The 18,722-nt window shown below is 34.7% G+C and overlaps 2 protein-coding genes and 1 long non-coding RNA gene across 7 annotated transcripts; 2 read left to right on the forward strand and 1 right to left on the reverse strand.

The window, feature by feature from the left end:
* The first annotated feature begins 647 nt into the window (after nucleotides 1-647).
* On the forward strand, nucleotides 648-4,920 carry LOC125207141 (tubby-like F-box protein 8). Of its 2 annotated transcripts, none has more exons than XM_048106362.2 (5): nucleotides 648-998; nucleotides 1,558-1,989; nucleotides 2,130-2,217; nucleotides 3,424-3,556; nucleotides 4,009-4,920. In XM_048106362.2, exons 2-5 carry the CDS (start codon nucleotides 1,642-1,644, stop codon nucleotides 4,718-4,720), a joined length of 1,281 nt encoding a protein of 426 aa, XP_047962319.2. In that variant the 5' UTR covers nucleotides 648-998; nucleotides 1,558-1,641; the 3' UTR covers nucleotides 4,721-4,920. The 2 variants fall into 2 exon arrangements, with proteins under 2 accessions (XP_047962319.2, XP_047962318.2); XM_048106361.2 differs by having other exon boundaries at nucleotides 649-998; nucleotides 1,573-1,989.
* A 136-nt stretch (nucleotides 4,921-5,056) lies between these two features.
* LOC125207142 (uncharacterized) lies at nucleotides 5,057-5,624 on the reverse strand. Its single transcript, XR_007173928.2, has 2 exons — nucleotides 5,353-5,624; nucleotides 5,057-5,223 (listed from the first exon to the last, which is right to left on the reverse strand). It is a non-coding gene; the product is annotated as an uncharacterized LOC125207142 (long non-coding RNA).
* Nucleotides 5,625-11,049: 5,425 nt separating this feature from the next.
* On the forward strand, nucleotides 11,050-16,791 carry LOC125208675 (uncharacterized). Of its 4 annotated transcripts, none has more exons than XM_048108328.2 (10): nucleotides 11,050-11,208; nucleotides 12,321-12,403; nucleotides 12,552-12,764; nucleotides 12,840-12,964; nucleotides 13,037-13,204; nucleotides 13,678-13,962; nucleotides 14,932-15,204; nucleotides 15,609-15,890; nucleotides 15,992-16,282; nucleotides 16,362-16,791. In XM_048108328.2, the coding sequence occupies exons 1-10, from the start codon at nucleotides 11,185-11,187 to the stop codon at nucleotides 16,553-16,555; spliced, it is 1,938 nt and encodes a 645-aa protein (XP_047964285.2). In that variant the 5' UTR covers nucleotides 11,050-11,184; the 3' UTR covers nucleotides 16,556-16,791. The 4 variants fall into 4 exon arrangements, with proteins under 4 accessions (XP_047964285.2, XP_047964287.2, XP_047964286.2 ...); XM_048108330.2 differs by having other exon boundaries at nucleotides 15,612-15,890; XM_048108329.2 differs by having other exon boundaries at nucleotides 14,935-15,204.
* The last annotated feature ends 1,931 nt before the right edge of the window (nucleotides 16,792-18,722 follow it).

Here is an 18,722-nt window from a genome sequence, read left to right on the forward strand (position 1 = left end):
AAACGAAAACACTTAAAATGGGACAGAGGAGCAAATAAATATTAAATCTGAAATATAAAATTATAAATTTTCATTTTTTCAATTGCCTATCATAATTAAACTAATATGATAAAATCAATATAATAAAACAACAAAACAATATTGTTTTGAATGTATCAGCATCTTTTAATTAACACTAAATTATAATTGTATTATTTTATTAAAACAAGATTGTTTTGTCATCATATTATCTACTCCCTCCGTCCCCGAATAAGAGTTACTAATTTCCATTTTAGTCTGTCCCCAACTAAGAGTAGCACTTCATTTTTACCATAAATAGTAAGTAGGTCCCACATTTCACTAACTCATTTCACTCTCATTTTATTATAAAACCAATATAAAAAAGCGGGTCCCACATTCCACTAACTTTTTTAACCAACTTTTCTTTACATTTCTTAAAACCCGTGTCCGGTCAAAGTACTACTCCTAATGGGGGACGGAGGGAGTATAACATTATGATTTCATAATAATTAATATTGACCAAAAGTCAAAGTTCCTAGTAGTATGATTTAAATGAAATTTCCCATTTTATAAAAGCTAGTCAATAGAGATTAAAACATGATTCTTAATTATTCTGGATTCCCGATAAGTGATTTTTGTGAATGCTGCATTCTGACTCCACACCATTTCAATTTCCAAATTGAAAATCATAAATAAAAGTAAAAGAGGATTGAATTTAACAGCTTGGATTTATAATGTTTTTGGTTGTTAAAAAGCAAAGCAGGGGTTGCCCGTGACAGGGAGTGGAGTCCGACACACACAAGCAGTTTTCTAGAGAGAGAAACCTACCTCTCACCCAAACCGCCGTGTGTTTCAATCTCAAGGAACAAATCCGCTCGCATTTTCACAACTACCGCCGTCGCCATCAATATACCATCCGCCTCTTCTAGCCATTTCCTCTTTTGACATTCAATTGAAGCTATCTGCTTGTCAATGGCTGCGCCTATTTCAGTGATAATGTGAGACTGCTCATTTCTTCTTCGTTTCATTTTTCAATTTTAGTTCCAGTTCTGGAGTGTAGTTGAGTGAATTAGAGGTTGAATAGGAGAATTAATCGACTAATCTGGCCTGCTTATGTGATTCATCCTTGGAATTGATGTTTTTGAGTAATTAGACTCGAGGTTATGTTTAGGAATTTAGTCTGGATTTTAACATATGTTTCCATTTCCTTTTTTGAAGATATAATCATATAGTAAGTATTACATTTTTGGGGATTCTGTTATTTCCTGTTGATGGATTTACAGCATTTTGGTTTTAGAATATGTTAAATAAGCGGGAAAGGGGAAACTGCTCGTTGATTAAAATATAGCGTTTGATCTGCTTTTTTTTTGCCATTTGAGCTTCTTCTTTTGGGGAATCTTCTTTTCTTGCTTTGCGCTTGTCCTCGTTCTTCTTTATTTCCTTTGTGGTTAAGCTATAGAAAAAGTTATTTTGATAAAGACATATGATGAACTGCTCTAGCTTCTGTGTGAAAGATGCTAATGATTTGAATTTAACCTCTGTGGCTGATAATTCCAGTGCTTCCAAATGCAGATAAGCTTGAAAGGGCAGGATAAGAAGTTCAAGTGTGTTAATTGACTAGTGGTAGTGTTACTTCGGTAGATGTCGTTCCGCAGCCTAGCTCGTGACTTAAGGGATAGTATTGGAAGCTTGTCGAGGCGGAGTTTTGATGTGAGGCTGCACACTAACCACCGTGGGAAGTCTCATGGTGCAGTCCATGAGTTGCACGACCAGCCTGAAGTTATTCAGACCAGTTGTTGGGCTGGCCTTCCACCTGAATTGCTCTATGATGTGATCAAGAGATTGGAAGAGAGTGAGAGTACATGGCCTGCCCGAAAGCATGTGGTGGCATGTGGAGCTGTTTGCCGGTCATGGAGGGAGATGTGCAAAGAAATTGTTCAATGCCCTGAATTGTCTGGAAAATTGACCTTTCCAGTATCCCTCAAGCAGGTTAGCGCTTCTTTATTTTTTTACATTGATTTTGCTATTACCTTTTGCTTGTCAAGCCAGTCAGAAAGTGATAGTTGGACTTGGTTGGTTACCTGATGATTAATGTATTGCTAAAAGTATACTGTGTTTCTCATATGCAGCCAGGGTTTCGAGATGGAATGATCCAGTGTTTCATTAAGAGAGACAAGTCTAAGTTGACTTACCAACTATTTCTGTGCCTTAGTCCTGGTATGTATTTGATAAATATTAAGAAAGACAAGTCTAAGTATTTGATACTGACAGTGTATGTAAAACTAAAACCTTGATGTTTATGATGAAACCCTGCTTCTTTTATTATTGATTTTAGTTTTAGTTGCTTGATGAACCTAGTATCGCTTTATATTCATGTTGTGTTTGTGACCACATGATCATAGTAAACTAGATAATTCAGTTATAGTATGCTGTTTTGCATTTGCTTCAGTTCAATGTATGTTTTATTGATTGAAATTCATACGTATTAACTTTTTCGCAAAGCTGTATATAAAATTTTAGAGATGTCTATTAACATGCCAGTCACATTAATTTCTGGTGATTTAAGTAAAATTGTAATCCTTTGTAGCATTGAGGGTTATGCATAGTCCCACTCTGAGTTCCAGAGTTGTGAAACCATTGTGATTTGTTCTGTTTTGGTTATAATTATACTTTCTAAATAGGAAATTGACTTTTCAAGAGATTGGAATAGCAAGACATTCATAGTATTCCTGAAAAAAGTTCTATTTACATATGTTATTATATCTGAGGATGAATGAGGAGCTATCTAATGAGCCAAAAATTTATTCTTTTTCTTTGGTGTTACCCTGCGGAACCATTTCCCATTTCCCAAGTAAGTTATTGCTGAAAGAGTTTTCCAAAGCTTTTTCTATCCATGCCATTGGTGTTGGCTTTTTAAAAAGCTACCAGTAGAGTTTCATTAGCTCTTTCATAGTAGTTCTTCAATTTGAAGTTCTGTATCATAATACTTGCTCACTTTTTATGTTTACCACTCCAAGCCTGATGATACAACTAATTAGCTAATAGCTCTCCATATATATTCTTTTTAATAAATGAATTGCTTTCCATGTGTGGGGTCACATAGGATTCTGACATGATTTTTATAGTTGACCTAGTATTTTGATAAAGAACCTAGTTATTTCAATAAAGAAAAGAATTATTGAGTTCCTGTTTCTGAATGATGCAGTTTTACACTCTAAATTTGGAGATTTTGATACCGACCATTGGTTGTGGAAACCTCCACTTTTTTTAATAATTTGAAAAGGATAATAAGCTGGTAGGATGAATGCATGCTTGCTGAGTGACTAGGGTGTAGGGGTTTAAGTGAATTTGCTCTTTTACTGTACTTTATTTTACCTTTTATATTCTTTTCATCTAATTTGTTAATATTCCTAATTTTTGCAGTGTTGCTTGTCGAAAATGGTAAATTTCTTCTTTCTGCAAAACGGGTCCGCCGAACTACTTGTACAGAGTATGTGATATCGATGGATGCTTATAGCATATCAAGGTCAAACCGCAGCTATATTGGTAAAGTCAGGTGAGTATATTTCGTAAGCCACAGTTTCTTTCCTCTGAGCTTTGCCATAATCTGGCCATCCAATCATCACATTGTTTGAGAAGGGATTTACATAGTGCTGCATATTATTGTTGTAGACAGACTAAGAATTTTGTTAAATCTCACAATAAGATCATCCATATTCATTCTCTCATTCCTTTTAACAAAGTCTCTGAATAACATTTCTAGGATTCTTGTTCTTGCTTCCTTATGACATCCAAGGCAAAATCCACTAAAATTGTGTAGATGTTATGTAGAATGGAAGCATCCATCTACCCATCATGCAGAAGCTAAAATACACTTGGTTAATGAAGAAGCTAATATTCACTTAGTTATTTGATTTTGTACATGGGGGTTGTGACTTGTGAAGGGACACCGGAGTTGTATTTATAGTTGTATTTAACTGACCGCATTTGCTTCCTTTCTCTGATCAGGTCCAATTTTCTTGGAACCAAGTTCATAATTTATGACACACAGCCACCACACAACAACTCCAACATCTCCCCACCTGGTCGTACCAGCCGCAGGTTCTACTCAAAGAAAGTTTCGCCAAAAGTCCCCAGTGGAAGTTACAACATTGCACAAGTCGCATACGAGCTTAATGTGCTTGGCACAAGGGGTCCTCGTAGGATGCACTGTGCCATGCACACAATCCCCGTTTCTTCACTCGAGCCCGGTGGTTCTGTCCCTGGCCAACCCGAGCTACTTCCCCGCCCTCTCGAAGACTCATTCAGGAGTATTTCCTTATCTAAATCGATAGCTAGCTCAACAGAGTTCAGCAGTGCTCGCTTTTCAGACATAGCCGGTCCACGCGGGGAAGAAGATGGTGGAAAGGATAGGCCCTTAGTTCTGAAAAACAAGGCTCCGAGGTGGCACGAACAACTGCAGTGCTGGTGCCTCAACTTCAGAGGAAGGGTAACGGTCGCATCAGTCAAGAATTTCCAGCTGATTGCCGCGACTCCTGCAGCAGCCGCTGGCGCCCCAACCCCGTCCCAACCGAACCAGTCTGATCACGACAAGATCATATTACAATTTGGTAAGGTTGGTAAAGATATGTTTACGATGGATTATCGATATCCTTTGTCTGCATTTCAAGCCTTCGCCATATGCTTAAGCAGTTTCGACACAAAATTGGCATGTGAATAGTAGCAGCAGCACAAGAATTATGCATTAGGCTTCTTCTCATTTTCATGACCAGTGTGTAATTACTGGTTTGCCCCTATATATGGAGCAGTCTTCTCATTATTAGTCTGTTTTCCTTCAAACTCTGCCAGAGTAAGATGATTCTGTTGTACTGTACAATAATTTTTCTTATTCTTGACAATCGAAAACCGCCTTTCGCTTTACCTTGCCAGATTTTTCAGTTTTGTAGATGCTACTTCCGATGAAATATATTTAAATTCGACAAATGCATTTGCTCGAGGATCGAAACCCAACAGAACCCAACCCGTATAAGCTTTGTGAATATCGAAAACACAAACATTAAAAACAACACTATCTTCCATTTGTCACACAAAAGTTTGATTCTTGATTACAAAGTGTTAAATCTTACAACTTGCAACAAGCAAATGTGCTAAGCTACAAAAAACAAAAAAAGAACAGCACAATTTCCCTAAACTTGATCATCAGATGTTAAAACTTGTGATCACCTGAGAAAAAAAAAACACACCACCAAACTCATGATTCTTAATATGTCTGAAACCAGTTCAGATTAACAACAAATATGTGAACTGAAAAAAAAAACAAATAGTACTAGTTCATGATAAGTGACAACTAACCTTTTCAGCAATACCAATTCTCCTGCAAAAACAGAAACTTGTTAAGTGAAGGAGGCGCCGCCGCGGCCGCCGGGCCATGGTAATGACAGAAACTGAGAAGTGAGCACTTTGTAGGAGGAGGGATTGATCAAACTAATTACTCAAACATGAAAGCTTTTTCATAATATGCAGTGCATAATTGACTTGTATATATGCAAATAGTTTGCTGCTCCATTTTAAATACAGACAAATAATGTTACACTATAGGTTAAAGATTGAGAATGATGGGGAGCCAGGACCAGGCTTCTATATATATATATATATATAGACATATATATATAGACATAAAATTATACAAAAAAAAATTAGGTAATAATAAGTGCAGCTACACTAATGACCTCAGATTTAACCTTTTCTGCGTGTCTTGATCCTGATTGGTCAAATCCCACGAATTTAAATAAGGATTGATGCATGGGATTTTGCACTCTCAAATGAGTGGAATCTATATCTATAGCTAAATTAATTAAAGTTGTAATCAATGTTTTTTCTTAATTATATCTTCAGTCATGCTTTTCTTGCTTTATGGGAATTTGATACCGAAATCTCAAAGCCCTCTCATGCTCTCCACTCTAATCATCTTTTTTTTTTCAATTAAGTTATAATTATCTTCAGGTTGTGTTTTAGAATATTTTAATTTTAAAAAGATGCTTTTGAGTAGCAACTATAGTGTTTAGCATAGTTGACAATTATGCAATAGGCTATGTGTATAGATTAGGAAAAATTATGAAGCTTGTATTTATTTCAACACCTATAATTATTTGAGAAAATAAATAGACATAATTAAGTAATTTATGGGCCACCAGATTGAAATTTGATGGACTAGGTCCATCCCTTGTTGAGTGATCATATCATAAATAAACCATCTTTTATTGATGATTATTAGATTAAAATTGGTGGTCACAATGGGGCCCACTAGTCATGTATTGATAAGGTGGGGGCACTAAATTGAATTTTAATGGAACCCAAACTTAAAATTGTTTAAATTAAAACTCAATTATGTTGTGTATGTGTGTTTGTTACTCTGTTTTATAGTAGTATGATGTAGCAATATGTGAAATACATAGATTGCAGTTGGCTTCATATTGTGACCACATAGAGACAACATTAGTAGTAGGAAAATAATTATAACGTTAAAAAACAATAATATCGTATCAATAATAACGTTTTGTTGCATTGTAAGTTGTTTGTTTTGATGGTGTAGCATGGTGATTGGTGGCAATTGGCAGTGCTAATGAAGCTCAAACTAGTATTGACAGTTTGAACATTGATGGGGGCAGGTGGTGCATTTATATTTTTCAATGTAACGTCTGACGATTTAATTGAAGTAAATTGATTTAACTCAAAGACTAAATATGTATTCTTTTCAATATTGGTCATGGGTAGGTGCATTTATATTTATCCAGGAGCAAAGCCAAGAATTCACTTCAAAAGGGGCAAAAAATATTATATATAAAGAAATTTTTAGAGTTTGAGCGAGAGCATTTATAAAAGAAATCGAAAATTTTGCAAAAAATAAAGAAGAAAATAGTAAAAAAAATAATATTTTGAGTGGGGCATTTGCACCCTACCCTCCTCAAGTGGCTCCGCCCCTGATCCAAAGCAATTTCTGAAAATATAATTTGTGAGATCGATACAGTGAAGGTCGTCGCCAAATAAGTCCTTATCATCTACCATTGTATGGAGTTGGAAATAAGAAAGTCTAACCAAGTAAAGATGGTCATCGTCTACGATTCGTCATGATTTTACATTTTCTTCTTTTCAATGTTGTCTCTAACTCGTGTTATCTCTCCTCCTTTTCATCTCTGTTTTCTTATTTTGTTCACTCGTGTGAACAAAATAAACACTACTTAATCCTAACATATTTGTTATATCGACTAGACCCAAAATTAATTAAATTTATAAATTCTGACTTAGCTTATTTAATACTTTATTTAAAATCATATTTTAATTAGGGCACCATTCTTGGGAGAGGACCTAGTCTATTCCATTTCTCTTATATCTACATGCTTCTTCCTTTTCTTTCTCATTGACTCTCCTTGTCTCTCTCAAACTTGAATCTATATGTTTCTATCATCTATTTAGCCGGTCATTGTCACCGCCTATTCTACAAAGATTGAGCAACGGCATTGTGAGGTCGATGATAACTCCAAAGTTTGATTAATGAAAACTTTCAGCGGCATTCTTGGCCGGCGGTGGTAGGTCGTTTGACCCCCTCTTCCGGCCACTTGGATCTCGACTTTTTGAATAAGCAATTCACCACGTTTCTTATTTTTAAGATTCTATTTGTTTGAAAATAAAATAAAATTGTGAGATGATTTATGTGATTATCTAGGATTTAATTTTGAAGATTTTATTGTACTTGATTGAGTATGATTCTTGTATATATTTTTTCTTTCCGCTAAGAATTTAAAATAATGGATTGTGAAAAAATAAAATTTAAAATTGTGAAGCGGATCGAAGTCAAATTATGAATAAATTTAACGTGATGACGGTGGATAAGCTCTCTGTCTCATCATAAACAGAAATTCAAATAATTACACACAATGGTGATAATAACAACAAAAGTCAAAGAATAGGGACCTTACTCTTTCCTAAGCTGAAAAAATTGTTCCTTAGTTTAAAGAGAATAAAAAATTACAAAATTTTAAATTTAAATAAGATTTCTTTTGAAAAAAAAAAGGAGATCCTACCCACCAGTGCGGATCCTCCGTGGAAGTCATATAGAACTGTATTTTAATATTCCCTCCGTCCCAATAAATATGAAACGTTTACTTTTCGACACAAGATTTTATATAGTGTTGTTTTGTGAGTTAAAGAAGAGAGAGTAAAGTAAGAGAGAGAGAAAAGTAGAGATAAAGTTATTTCTATTTTAAGAAACGTTTTATTTTTAATGGGACAATCCAAAAGGAAAAACGTTTCATTTCTTGTGGGACAGAGGAATATATATAAATGAGATATTTATATTAATGGACACATGTAGTATGGAGAAATAAAATTGTGTGAGAATGGAATAAATTTGAAAATAAAAGTGAAATGCAGTTTCTGGTTAAATTTAGAGCATGCCAATCTAATCAAGCTGAGTATTTAGTATTTATTCTTCAGTTCTATATATTATCTCCAAATTCTTTGAATCAATAAAGCTAGGTGTGCAGTGAATGATATAGTAACATACCGTGACCAATCAAATATTCATTCTAATTCCTCGATGCATCAATAATATTTCAGTATTATTTCCAGTGGCGAAGCCACGTTGGAAAAAGGGGTACTACTGTACCCATGAATTATGTGCTAATTATATTTAGATGCATTTATAATTAGTAATTATTATGGAGTGCTGGAGATGTTATAGTATTTCAAATAAGTACTTTATTTTTAAAAAATTTATAAAAACGGAAGTAAATTGATACTGAATGGTTGTGTTGTACCATTTTGGTTCATTATCGTCGATACAATCAATTAATAAACATCGATAAAACTTTAAAAATATATAAATTTATTTTTATAATTTATACTTATAATTACAACATAAAAATGATTTTCTATCGAAGAAGTACAAAATAGTGTGTTATAATACCTAAAAAACAAATCTGTCTGGCCTTATTAGTCATTAATCGTTTTCTATCTTCATTTCCTTTTTAAACAAAACCATTCCATCTCAATCAATTTACAAATTAATGAATTCAAGTGAGGGGGACTCTAGCTCAAATCTAATTGGTCTAACACAAATTGGCAGACCTCTCTTTGTCTATATCAGTTTCACATTATTATGATTAATACACTTTTAATTTCGTCGTCATTAATTTACATCATAATCATCATAAATCATGGTCGTCGTTATTATTTTTATAATAATAATAATAATTATTATCTCTGATTTTGGTGAACATTGAAGTTACAAAATGAAGAGGTTCAATTCAAACCGCCATGGAAATAAAGACAGCTCGAATTTGAACATTTTATCAAGCCTATTTAACAAACCCCTCAATCAAATTTTAAATACATTTTTTAGATTATCCCTCGAATTGATTTTTGAATTCTGTCATCCAGGGTAATATTGTAATCGAATTATATGTCATGAATTTAGGTTTAATATTGTGTTTGTTTCTACATATATCTTTCATTTGTTTATGCTTTAGGTAAAACTTTTGTTTGTATTATGACTTAAGATTGTTTTCTTCTATATAAGTGTTACTCAACAAGGTGTATTTGACTCTCATAAATAGATACGAGACAATTAATATTGAGTCAATTTAATTTGTTTCCTTAGTCATTACATAATGCCACAGCTTTCCGCAAGGTGTATTGTTCATAGATATGTTTACAAGTTTCAACATTAAGCTGTTCTGATAATAATGCTAATCTGTGGTATATTTTTGTTGCTCCTTGCGTGTGATTTCGATATCCGAATCTTGACATTATACCGGCGGATCAAGCCAACTGATGAAGATATGGAAAAGCTACCTTAAGACGGCTTGTTGCTTCGATTTCACCTTTAGCTCAACACGCAACAATTCTTAAACCTCTAGATTTTCTTGTAGAAATGAAAACATGCTCCTGTTTGATACAAATTCTAACTTACATATACAAAGCTTTCAAGCATTTAAGTTCGCGAGGACTTGCTTTATCCACTGTTAATATGAATCAGTATGACGAAGCTAGCTATATCTGTGTTTGTATGCTCTGCGGAAACGAGATTTTTCAGTTTCTTTCTATTAATCCCGTTCGACTATCGAGTTAACTATATCTGTGTTTGCAGATATAGATTGAATTCCCATATTACTGGAATGATTTGATGCAAAGGGATGATAAAAAACACCTAATTTTGTTATATTCATATTCTAGGAGTTCTATTGTAGTACCTAGCTCTACCATTTTAGATGTTCATGTGATGTTGCTAACAATGATTCTTAGTAGTGTTTCACAAACTTCTAAAGCTGTTTGCAGAGACATACATGGATAAGAAGATCATGATGATTGATGTGGACTGTGCACATGTGTATTTAACAAATTGGTATGGCTTTGAATCATTTTTCTCTACAAAAGCAGATAATTCATGTCAATATTTGGTACGACAAATCACACAAATTAAAATAAGGCCTCCAATTAAAAGTCAATTTTAGTCCAAAATACAAATTGAGCTCAAAACATTCACTTTTTGAAAAACGGGTACATAACAAATGAAAATATCGCTGAAGTAGTCATTTTTATAGTCCAGTAAAAAAACTAACGGTCAACGCTAATTGCACAGTGGCTGGCATGTGGCATGACTGTTAGTTTCTTTACGGAACTGTCAAAAAAGGACTACTCCGACAAGGATTTGTTATGAACCTGTTTTTTAAAAAATAAATATTTTAGACAAAATTTATATTTTGGTCGTATTTAGGATCACAATAACATTTACTCATTAGTAGGAGTAAATCACATTTAGGATCACAATGAACATTTACTCATTAGTAAATCACAAATTTTATACTTCTCCCATTCTTAACTAGTTAATTTGTATATTTTTTTGGGAACATTCTACTCATTTTTTCTTTCAACAAAATGAAATCATACATGTATGTCTTTTTATCTAAAACGTGTCGCTTAATTTGGAATTTAATCAAAATTAGGAAAACGAGCTTTAATTAATCACTTATCTCCCTCTACTAGACTCACTAAAGTGTCAGTCGCGACTCCCGAGTAAAAATTAGTAAAGAAAATCTGAAACAGAAAGCGCAAAATAATTCCTTCTTTGACGAAAACGAAATGCGTAATTGATGATCTTCACAAATTTGATCTAAATGCTTCATCATGTTCGTAGCTTCTCTCCCATCGGTATTAATTTCTCTTCCCCCTACTTAATTAAGCAATCAAAATTCCTAGTAATAGTAATATTTTTTCCATTGGAAGAAGATTTAATTTATAGTCTTCGTTTCAGTGTTTTCAGTGTTTAATGAACTTCGCCTACTGAATAATCGGGTTTTAGCTTTGATAATTTGTTTATCTGCTTTACTGATCATCGTTCTCTGCTTTGCCTGATGCAATTTGGCGGCTGTCAAAGCTAATCGGAATGTGGAATGAAATTTAGGTTTCTTAAAAGTTAAATGAAATCGATTCACATTTATTGGGGGACTTATTTTCTAGTTGAAGGTTTTCAAATTTGGAGAAGCGTTTAGGATATTGTATCTCTTGTTTGTAGCTAGAATGAATGAAGACTGATTAGTTGATGGTGTGCAAGCGCTTGCATGCCTAGTAATGGCTGGGTGTAAATTGTAGTTGGCAGCACAATAATCTAACTCATATAGCAGAATGCATTGGGCTGAGAAGAATCCCTTTCAATTTGGATACTGAAATTTGAAATATGTTTCCTAATTGATTTTGATACTACTTAGCACAAATGGTCTTAGTGTGGAGAATAGGTACTTGAAAGAAAGAGTGTTCTACATGTTTTACGAACTCGTGATGATATTAAGTTGCGGTTGTTTAAATTTCTTATAAGACACACAACACATTGAATCCAACTTTATGTGAAAAGGAGTTGCTACAGGACTCCATTCATTTCTGACAGATGGGTAGACAAAAGACCTGTTTCTCATTTTAGTTGAATCTATTGTAAACTTCTTGTATCCCTGACCCCCGGCTGGTAATGCTTTTACATTATCATCGAACTCTTACGTGTGATTTTTTATAATTCAAGTTTTACAACTTCGATGCTACTGTTACATATATGTAACTTGTAAGACGCCCATCACCTTGGTTCTTTCTGTAGTTGAGTCATGGCCGCGTTGTCTTCTTTTTTCTTTTTTTGCTTGTATTTTAGGACTAGCAGCATAAGCTCATGTGCATCAACAATTAAACCTCAGAGACGATCAGGGGATTTCCTTCTGTTTGAAAATTTCATTTCTAATAAGAAAATAAAGACAAAAATCTGTTCTATGGAATCCCAGGATTCAGCAATGAATGACCAGCAAAGTGACATGCGATCTGATTCCAGTGTAGTTGTACAACCAGTTGCTGGTGCAGCGTGGAGGTATGTGAACACTTTTCATCTGTAACATTCAATTCCTCTCTACCTGAACAGCTTTATTTCCCCTCTGTCCTGAGTCATCAAGAATAGGTTAAGGTTAGGTTGTGCTTTACATAGCCTTCCTAACAACTGCTGGTTATCTTCTGAGCAGAGGGAGGTTTAGTATCCCCTGTCTAAATTTAGACATCCATGTAGCTGCTCATGTCTCCAGTAAAGCATGCTTGAAAGTATCGGAGGTAGCCAGTACAATGCCCAAGTCATTATGCTTGGAAATGGTTCCACGTATTGATACATGGCCAGCATCCTTTAAAGGTTCACCACCTACTGAACACAGTATCGCGCTCTTTTTCTTTTCTAAGGGAAGGTAGGAGAAGCAGATTTAAGTACATACTGGTTGTTCCTTCATTGTTTCTCCTATTTACATGCAAGTGTTGCGCAGAGATGAAGAAGTTCTTGATAACCTGGTGACTCATGCAATCTGCACGGACTTTGCTCTCAAATCAATGATAGGAGAAGCAGAGTTGCTAATATTTACTTCAGTTCAACTGCCACAGAACCGTCACAGTGAGTCCATGACCATTTGTTTACAGGGAATTATACCTTTTTCTAATGAGTTTGGTTCTCTTGAATTTGCAGGATTGCAGGAGAAACCTTATTTCTGGGGAGTTTTCAGGGGACAGCAAGGTTCTGTTTCTCCTCAATCTGATTATGTGCATGGTCAAACGTTATCTCCAAACTCAGGCTACCCCAAGAGCTTTAACTTGAAGGGTTGTCCCGGAACCTTTCCAAGCAAGAACAGTCCTTGTAAGTCTATAAGAAAGGAATTAAGGAATATATCCTAGATACCATGATTACCATTGCTAATCAGGCTGTTCAACAAGCATAATGGCATATTCTTTCACGTTCATCAGTCCAGTAGTTCCTTGACTAGCAAGGATAGAACCTTATAAGGTTTCATATGCATCTGAGAAAGTTGTAGTATTTGTATGATTATTTTGTTAATAGTGTTAAATTGCTAAGTTTTTCTCACACTGTTGCATTACTCACACACACTACAAACTTTACTTCCCAAATACTGTTGTATAAGATAAGTAGGATTGCAATAACCTAGAAGCTAAAGCAGTTGACTATCTTGTTTGACTTTTTTTTTTCTTACTTAAGTTACCTGTTTTAGAGTTACTTTCTTCTAATAGTTGTCCATTATATGCCGAAACACTTGATGGAATTGTGAAAGTCTAATGCCACTTATTTTCTTACAAATGCTATGGGGGGATTAGTAACACAATCATCTAAAGCTGATAGAAGAGGAAGACGTTTAGATGATGCTTGGCAACATGCCAAGCCATTGGACTTACTAAGACAAAAGGCAGAGTGCCGGTATTGTGGTTTTGTTTCTTCACATGGGGGCATTTCACGCCTTAAGGCACATTTAGGGGGAGGCAGCCCTGGACTCCGCCTACCAAGCTGCGAGAATGTCTCTCTTGAAGTGAAAAAGGACATGGCTGAGTGGTTTAGTGAATGGGTAAAAAATACAAAAGCCCTTTGGACGAAAGCAATTAGAGGTATGGCTCAAGATAGATTCAGCTCTGTAAGTTTCTTACCATATTCTAGAATCATAAGTAATTTTGCCAAGGAAAATCGATCCACTATGCTATTCAAATGATATCATTCAGGCATTCCTTTTGAGTTTTAAAAAACTTAAATATTTTGTGTTATCCCTTTGGCTGATTCACCTAGTTTGTTGTCTAGACTGGTTGGATCGAGAGAGATTTCTAAGTAACTGGATAAGTCCATCTGTACTGATAAAGTTGCACATTTAGTGTCTAAATTCATAAAAAAATGATGTTTGCAGATACAAGGTTCTGAACTACATTACTGAGAAAGATCTCCGAGGAAATTGTTTGTTGCTTTTTTTGTGTGTGTATGTACAACTCTGTGTGTGTATGAATAAGTCATATATGTTCTAGGTACCGTGATTTAGAAATTTAGTTATATTCAGTCAAAATCTAACTTCTGATATTTTCACGTTAGCGTTTCTCCTTCTCCTTCCATGAAGTTACTTTGTCAGGTGAAACTATCAAATCAAATTTTGATGTATCATACAGATAGTAAACGGAAGCTCCCTTTAAATAAGTCAGAACGGGAATGACCAGAGGGAAGATATATTGAATTTGATGTTTGAAATTATAGCAAAATCAGATTAAAGATGAAAATCACTGAAAGTAAAGAACTCTGGTGACACTAGCAAAAGGAGGTGTGAGATCATTTCCAACTTATCCTTGAGATAGGGCCCACACCCCTTTCAGAGATTACTGATAAGAGCTTAGGGTATTCTTGCAGACTTTATGTAGTTCTTTCACTGATTCTTATAACTGAGCACAGTTAAAGTAACTTAACTACTGCTAAATCACTTGCTAATGCCTATTTGCATGTTCTAAAGTTTATGGAAGCCTCAACAGCGTTACACCCTAATATATTCTGTTTTCCGTTTCTTTCTGCTGTATGTGCTCTGGGGTGATGATGGGTATCAGCAGAATCTGCAGGATATGTTGATAAAAGGGGAGTAGTGTCTTGCTATGCTTCTCAGGGACGTGCTAAGCCAATAGATGTACCGTTTCAGCTGACAGATTGCAAATATCCAGGCGATGAATCTTTGCCTGGAGGTATTTTACATCATAAGGTACATTTAGGTGGAGGATCAAAAATGCAGCAGGAGGATTGGTATAAGTTGTCACCTGAAATAAAAGGAAGCATGTCTGATTGGGTAAAAGATTTGGCAGCCTCTAGGACGAAAAAATCCAAAGGTATATATAATTTTTGCAATTGTGCTAATTTGTCTTTTCATCTACTATTTAATACTCCTATGACCGTCCAGGGAAACTCAATGTTCAGTATGCATATGTTTAATTGATTTTCGAGCCTAGATAATATACATAGACTATTTTTTCTGTCATTAGGATCTCTCCAATCCTACCCTTTCAATTGAATATGAATGAACTAAAGCATGTTAGCTCAAGTCGTAGAAATTATCAAGAAATTTAGGATATCTAGTAAATATTGGATTAACCAGTACTATTATTATCCAGGCTAATCCTCAATAGTAAATGCTCTGTGAAAGTATTATTTATCTGACTAAATTTCAGAAGTGTGATGATGCCTGGTCAGGCTTTTCCTCTAAATCTAATGGATTGTGAATGCATAATTGCAGCAGCTGGTGAACAACCTGAGAGAAGGGGAAGACCGCTAGATGATGCTTGGGGCCATGCAAAGCCATTGGACGATGCTAGGCAAAAGACAAGGTGCAATCATTGTGGCTTTGTTTCGACTTATGGGGGCATTTCACGTTTAAAGGCCCATTTGGGTGGAGGATCTCCTCAAATGCAGCTGCAAAGTTGCCCTCAGGTTCCATTAGAAGTTAAGAGAGTTATGGAACACTGGTTCAGTGAGTGGTCAAAAAACTCAGCAGCTGCTTGGACACGGAACTCTAATGGTAAGTTTCAGAAATTCATGATACTGCAATATTATGTGAAAGCTCTACTTATCACTGATTCACTGCAAATAGTATGGTGAAAGTTCTATTTGTGCTATTAGCAACTCCTGGCAGACCTTCCAAGAGGAGCAAGCTAGATGATGCATGGGAACATGCTATGCAGCTTGATGAAACAGGAGAGGCTTTAAGGTGCAAGCATTGTGGTTTTGTTTCTAAATGTGGAGGAATTGCTCGGTTGAGGGCTCATCTGAGTGGAGGTGATCGCACAATGCAGGTGGAATGTTGCCCTAATGTATCTCCTGAAATTAGAAATTTGATGGCTTCCGGGAAAAAGAAACTCAAGAAAACCTCGGAAGGTGTACCCCGGGTGACCTTTGCAGGCGCATTTGAAGGTAAGGTTCTGTTGCAAGTTAAACCTTGCGTCACTTGAAAAAGTAATTACTGATTCGATTGTGCTCTTGCTATTTACAGGGATCCCGAGGACATCAAGCGAATTGCAATCTGCTGACAAGAAACGCTTCGTTCTCGAAGAAACTCTCGATGAGATCTCGAATACAGGTGTGAGAGGGAGACTGAAAAGATTAATAGAAGCAAAGAATGCAAAGGTGGAAGAGATGCAATTTGAAGTGAGTTCACTTCAGATGCAGTTAGCTTCAATGCCATAGCAGTCAGGCAACATCTTCTTATATATGTAGGCTAATATGACGACTACCTAGACCTAGTAACTTTGTACGATAAAATATGTCAAAAGGAAAAAAAGTTTGCCAGTGTTCCATATCAAATTGTTGGGGGTTGTGTCTGTGTGCTGCAGTGGTGTGATGGCTATTTATTTTCTTTTCTCATCTTTTAGCATGTTCATATAAACTGGAGCTCTATGTATTTGTGGTTCAGTTTCTTTTTTAGTAATCTTTATTATGGCATAACAATAAAATTTTAAATTAACTAAAGGTTCTTTAGAGATAATCTATCTCTAAACTACAAACTAACAAGACTCTGTCAACAATTAATAGTATATAACAAATTACTAGAGATAATGCTAAGATAATGGCTGGTTTCTGCAGTGTGTAACTTCAGCATTTGATGAAATCTTTTTCCATGGTTTCTTTCTTGATCATCAGTTTTTTACCTGCCATCATAGTATGGAAGAGAATCTCTAAAATCCCATTCCTTTTTTTTCTCTATTAAATTTATTTGTAGTATTATATTTTCTAAAAAGTCACCCTGACTAATTGTTTTTTATTTTATCGTTTATCATAGACATTTATAAAATTGCTTCATTTGCGCTGCTGCGGTTGGCAATTACAGAAGATAATGATTGGTCTCTTATGATTTTTATCAAACGTACCTCCATTTTTATAGTAAAATTGATTAACTATAGATTTCGTTCCCATTTATTGCTATTTGTATTAACTTTATCCATTATTTATTATATAAGTTTTTAAACAATAAAAATTCAGTTAAGTTATTACTAAATTTTTATACATAATTTATTTTTCGGTGTAAATTATTATGCCATCCCCTAACCCATCGTTCAGTACTATAAATCATTAGAATGAAATATGCTTGAGTTGACCAAAAACTAGAGTTGTTAAAGTCTTAATCCAAATGATTCGGGTTGAAGTTAATCGTTACACCGACCATTTAAAATTTCTATTCATTTAATCATGAAATGTTAGAATAAAATTTCAATTATAAAATTGAATAAGTTGAAAAGATACTTGTAAAATTGATAATTTTTAGAAATTATGGAGGATTGAGATAATTACTAAAGATTATGAAAAGTATTGATAATTTTAAAAGTCAGAATAATAAAATCTGTAAATGTCGACTAACTCAAATAAGAATGCAAACTCTTTCTTTTTTTTTTTTTTTTTTTTTTTTTTTTTTTAATTGTCGTGGCGAAAAGATTCTGTATATTGCGATGACTATATATTTTTGAATATTTATCATACACTGTAACCATTTTTATTTTATTATTTTATTTATTTTTCAATTCACGTACGGTGTATACTAACGTATACTTACTAATAATTTCAATGCCACCAAGAGTTCAACTATATGTTTGGTTCGTATTGCAAGGAAAACCCAAAACTAAGGAGAGATTGTTCAGACATGGAGCAGGAATTGAAGATGATCGATGTAACTTTTGCAATGAGGAGTCGGAGTCTTTGGAGCATATTATTTTCAGCTACAGAATCTCAAGTCAATTGTGGTACTATTGTTTTAATATATGGAACATTTGCATATGCCTCCCTAAGGACCCAATGATGCGTTTCCTCTCTTGATTGGACACCTCTCTCCCAAAGGTTGATAAGAAGACGTGTATATTTATGTTTTATATCATATCTTGGTCGATCTGGAACGTATGGAATAAAATGGTTGATCAAAGGTTTGAGCCAAACTAAGAGGCCAAAAAGAAAAGACTATTTTGGCAACTTACATTATGGAATGCAAGTGGCTATCTAAACCTCCCCCACAACGAAGATGTCGATCGATCAAATGCACGACTTAAGGTTTTAGAGTGATGATCGATACCAGGTTTGTGTTGCTGCTGTTGATGTTACTTTGGCCCTTTGCTGTTTAGCGCTTAGTCTATCTATTGGTGCTTGACTGTGGTGTTACTGTACTATTCTGTTTTTCAGTTTTTACGATTTGACATTGGCTGCTTGCCTTGAACCTTTGCTCGCTACTTTTCGGCTCGAGTCTTTTTGGAATTATAAAAAAAATTAATAATTTCACTGCATAAGAGATCAAATTTTTTGGCTAATTATTCAAAGATATAGTAACTAACTCGAATAAAAGAATAGAGAACAAAGATTAGGTCAGTTTACT

This window comes from Salvia hispanica, chromosome 6 (assembly GCF_029641045.1).
Source record: "Salvia hispanica isolate PSC_SH4W2 chromosome 6, Shi_PSC_v1, whole genome shotgun sequence".
Taxonomy (NCBI): domain Eukaryota; kingdom Viridiplantae; phylum Streptophyta; class Magnoliopsida; order Lamiales; family Lamiaceae; genus Salvia; species Salvia hispanica.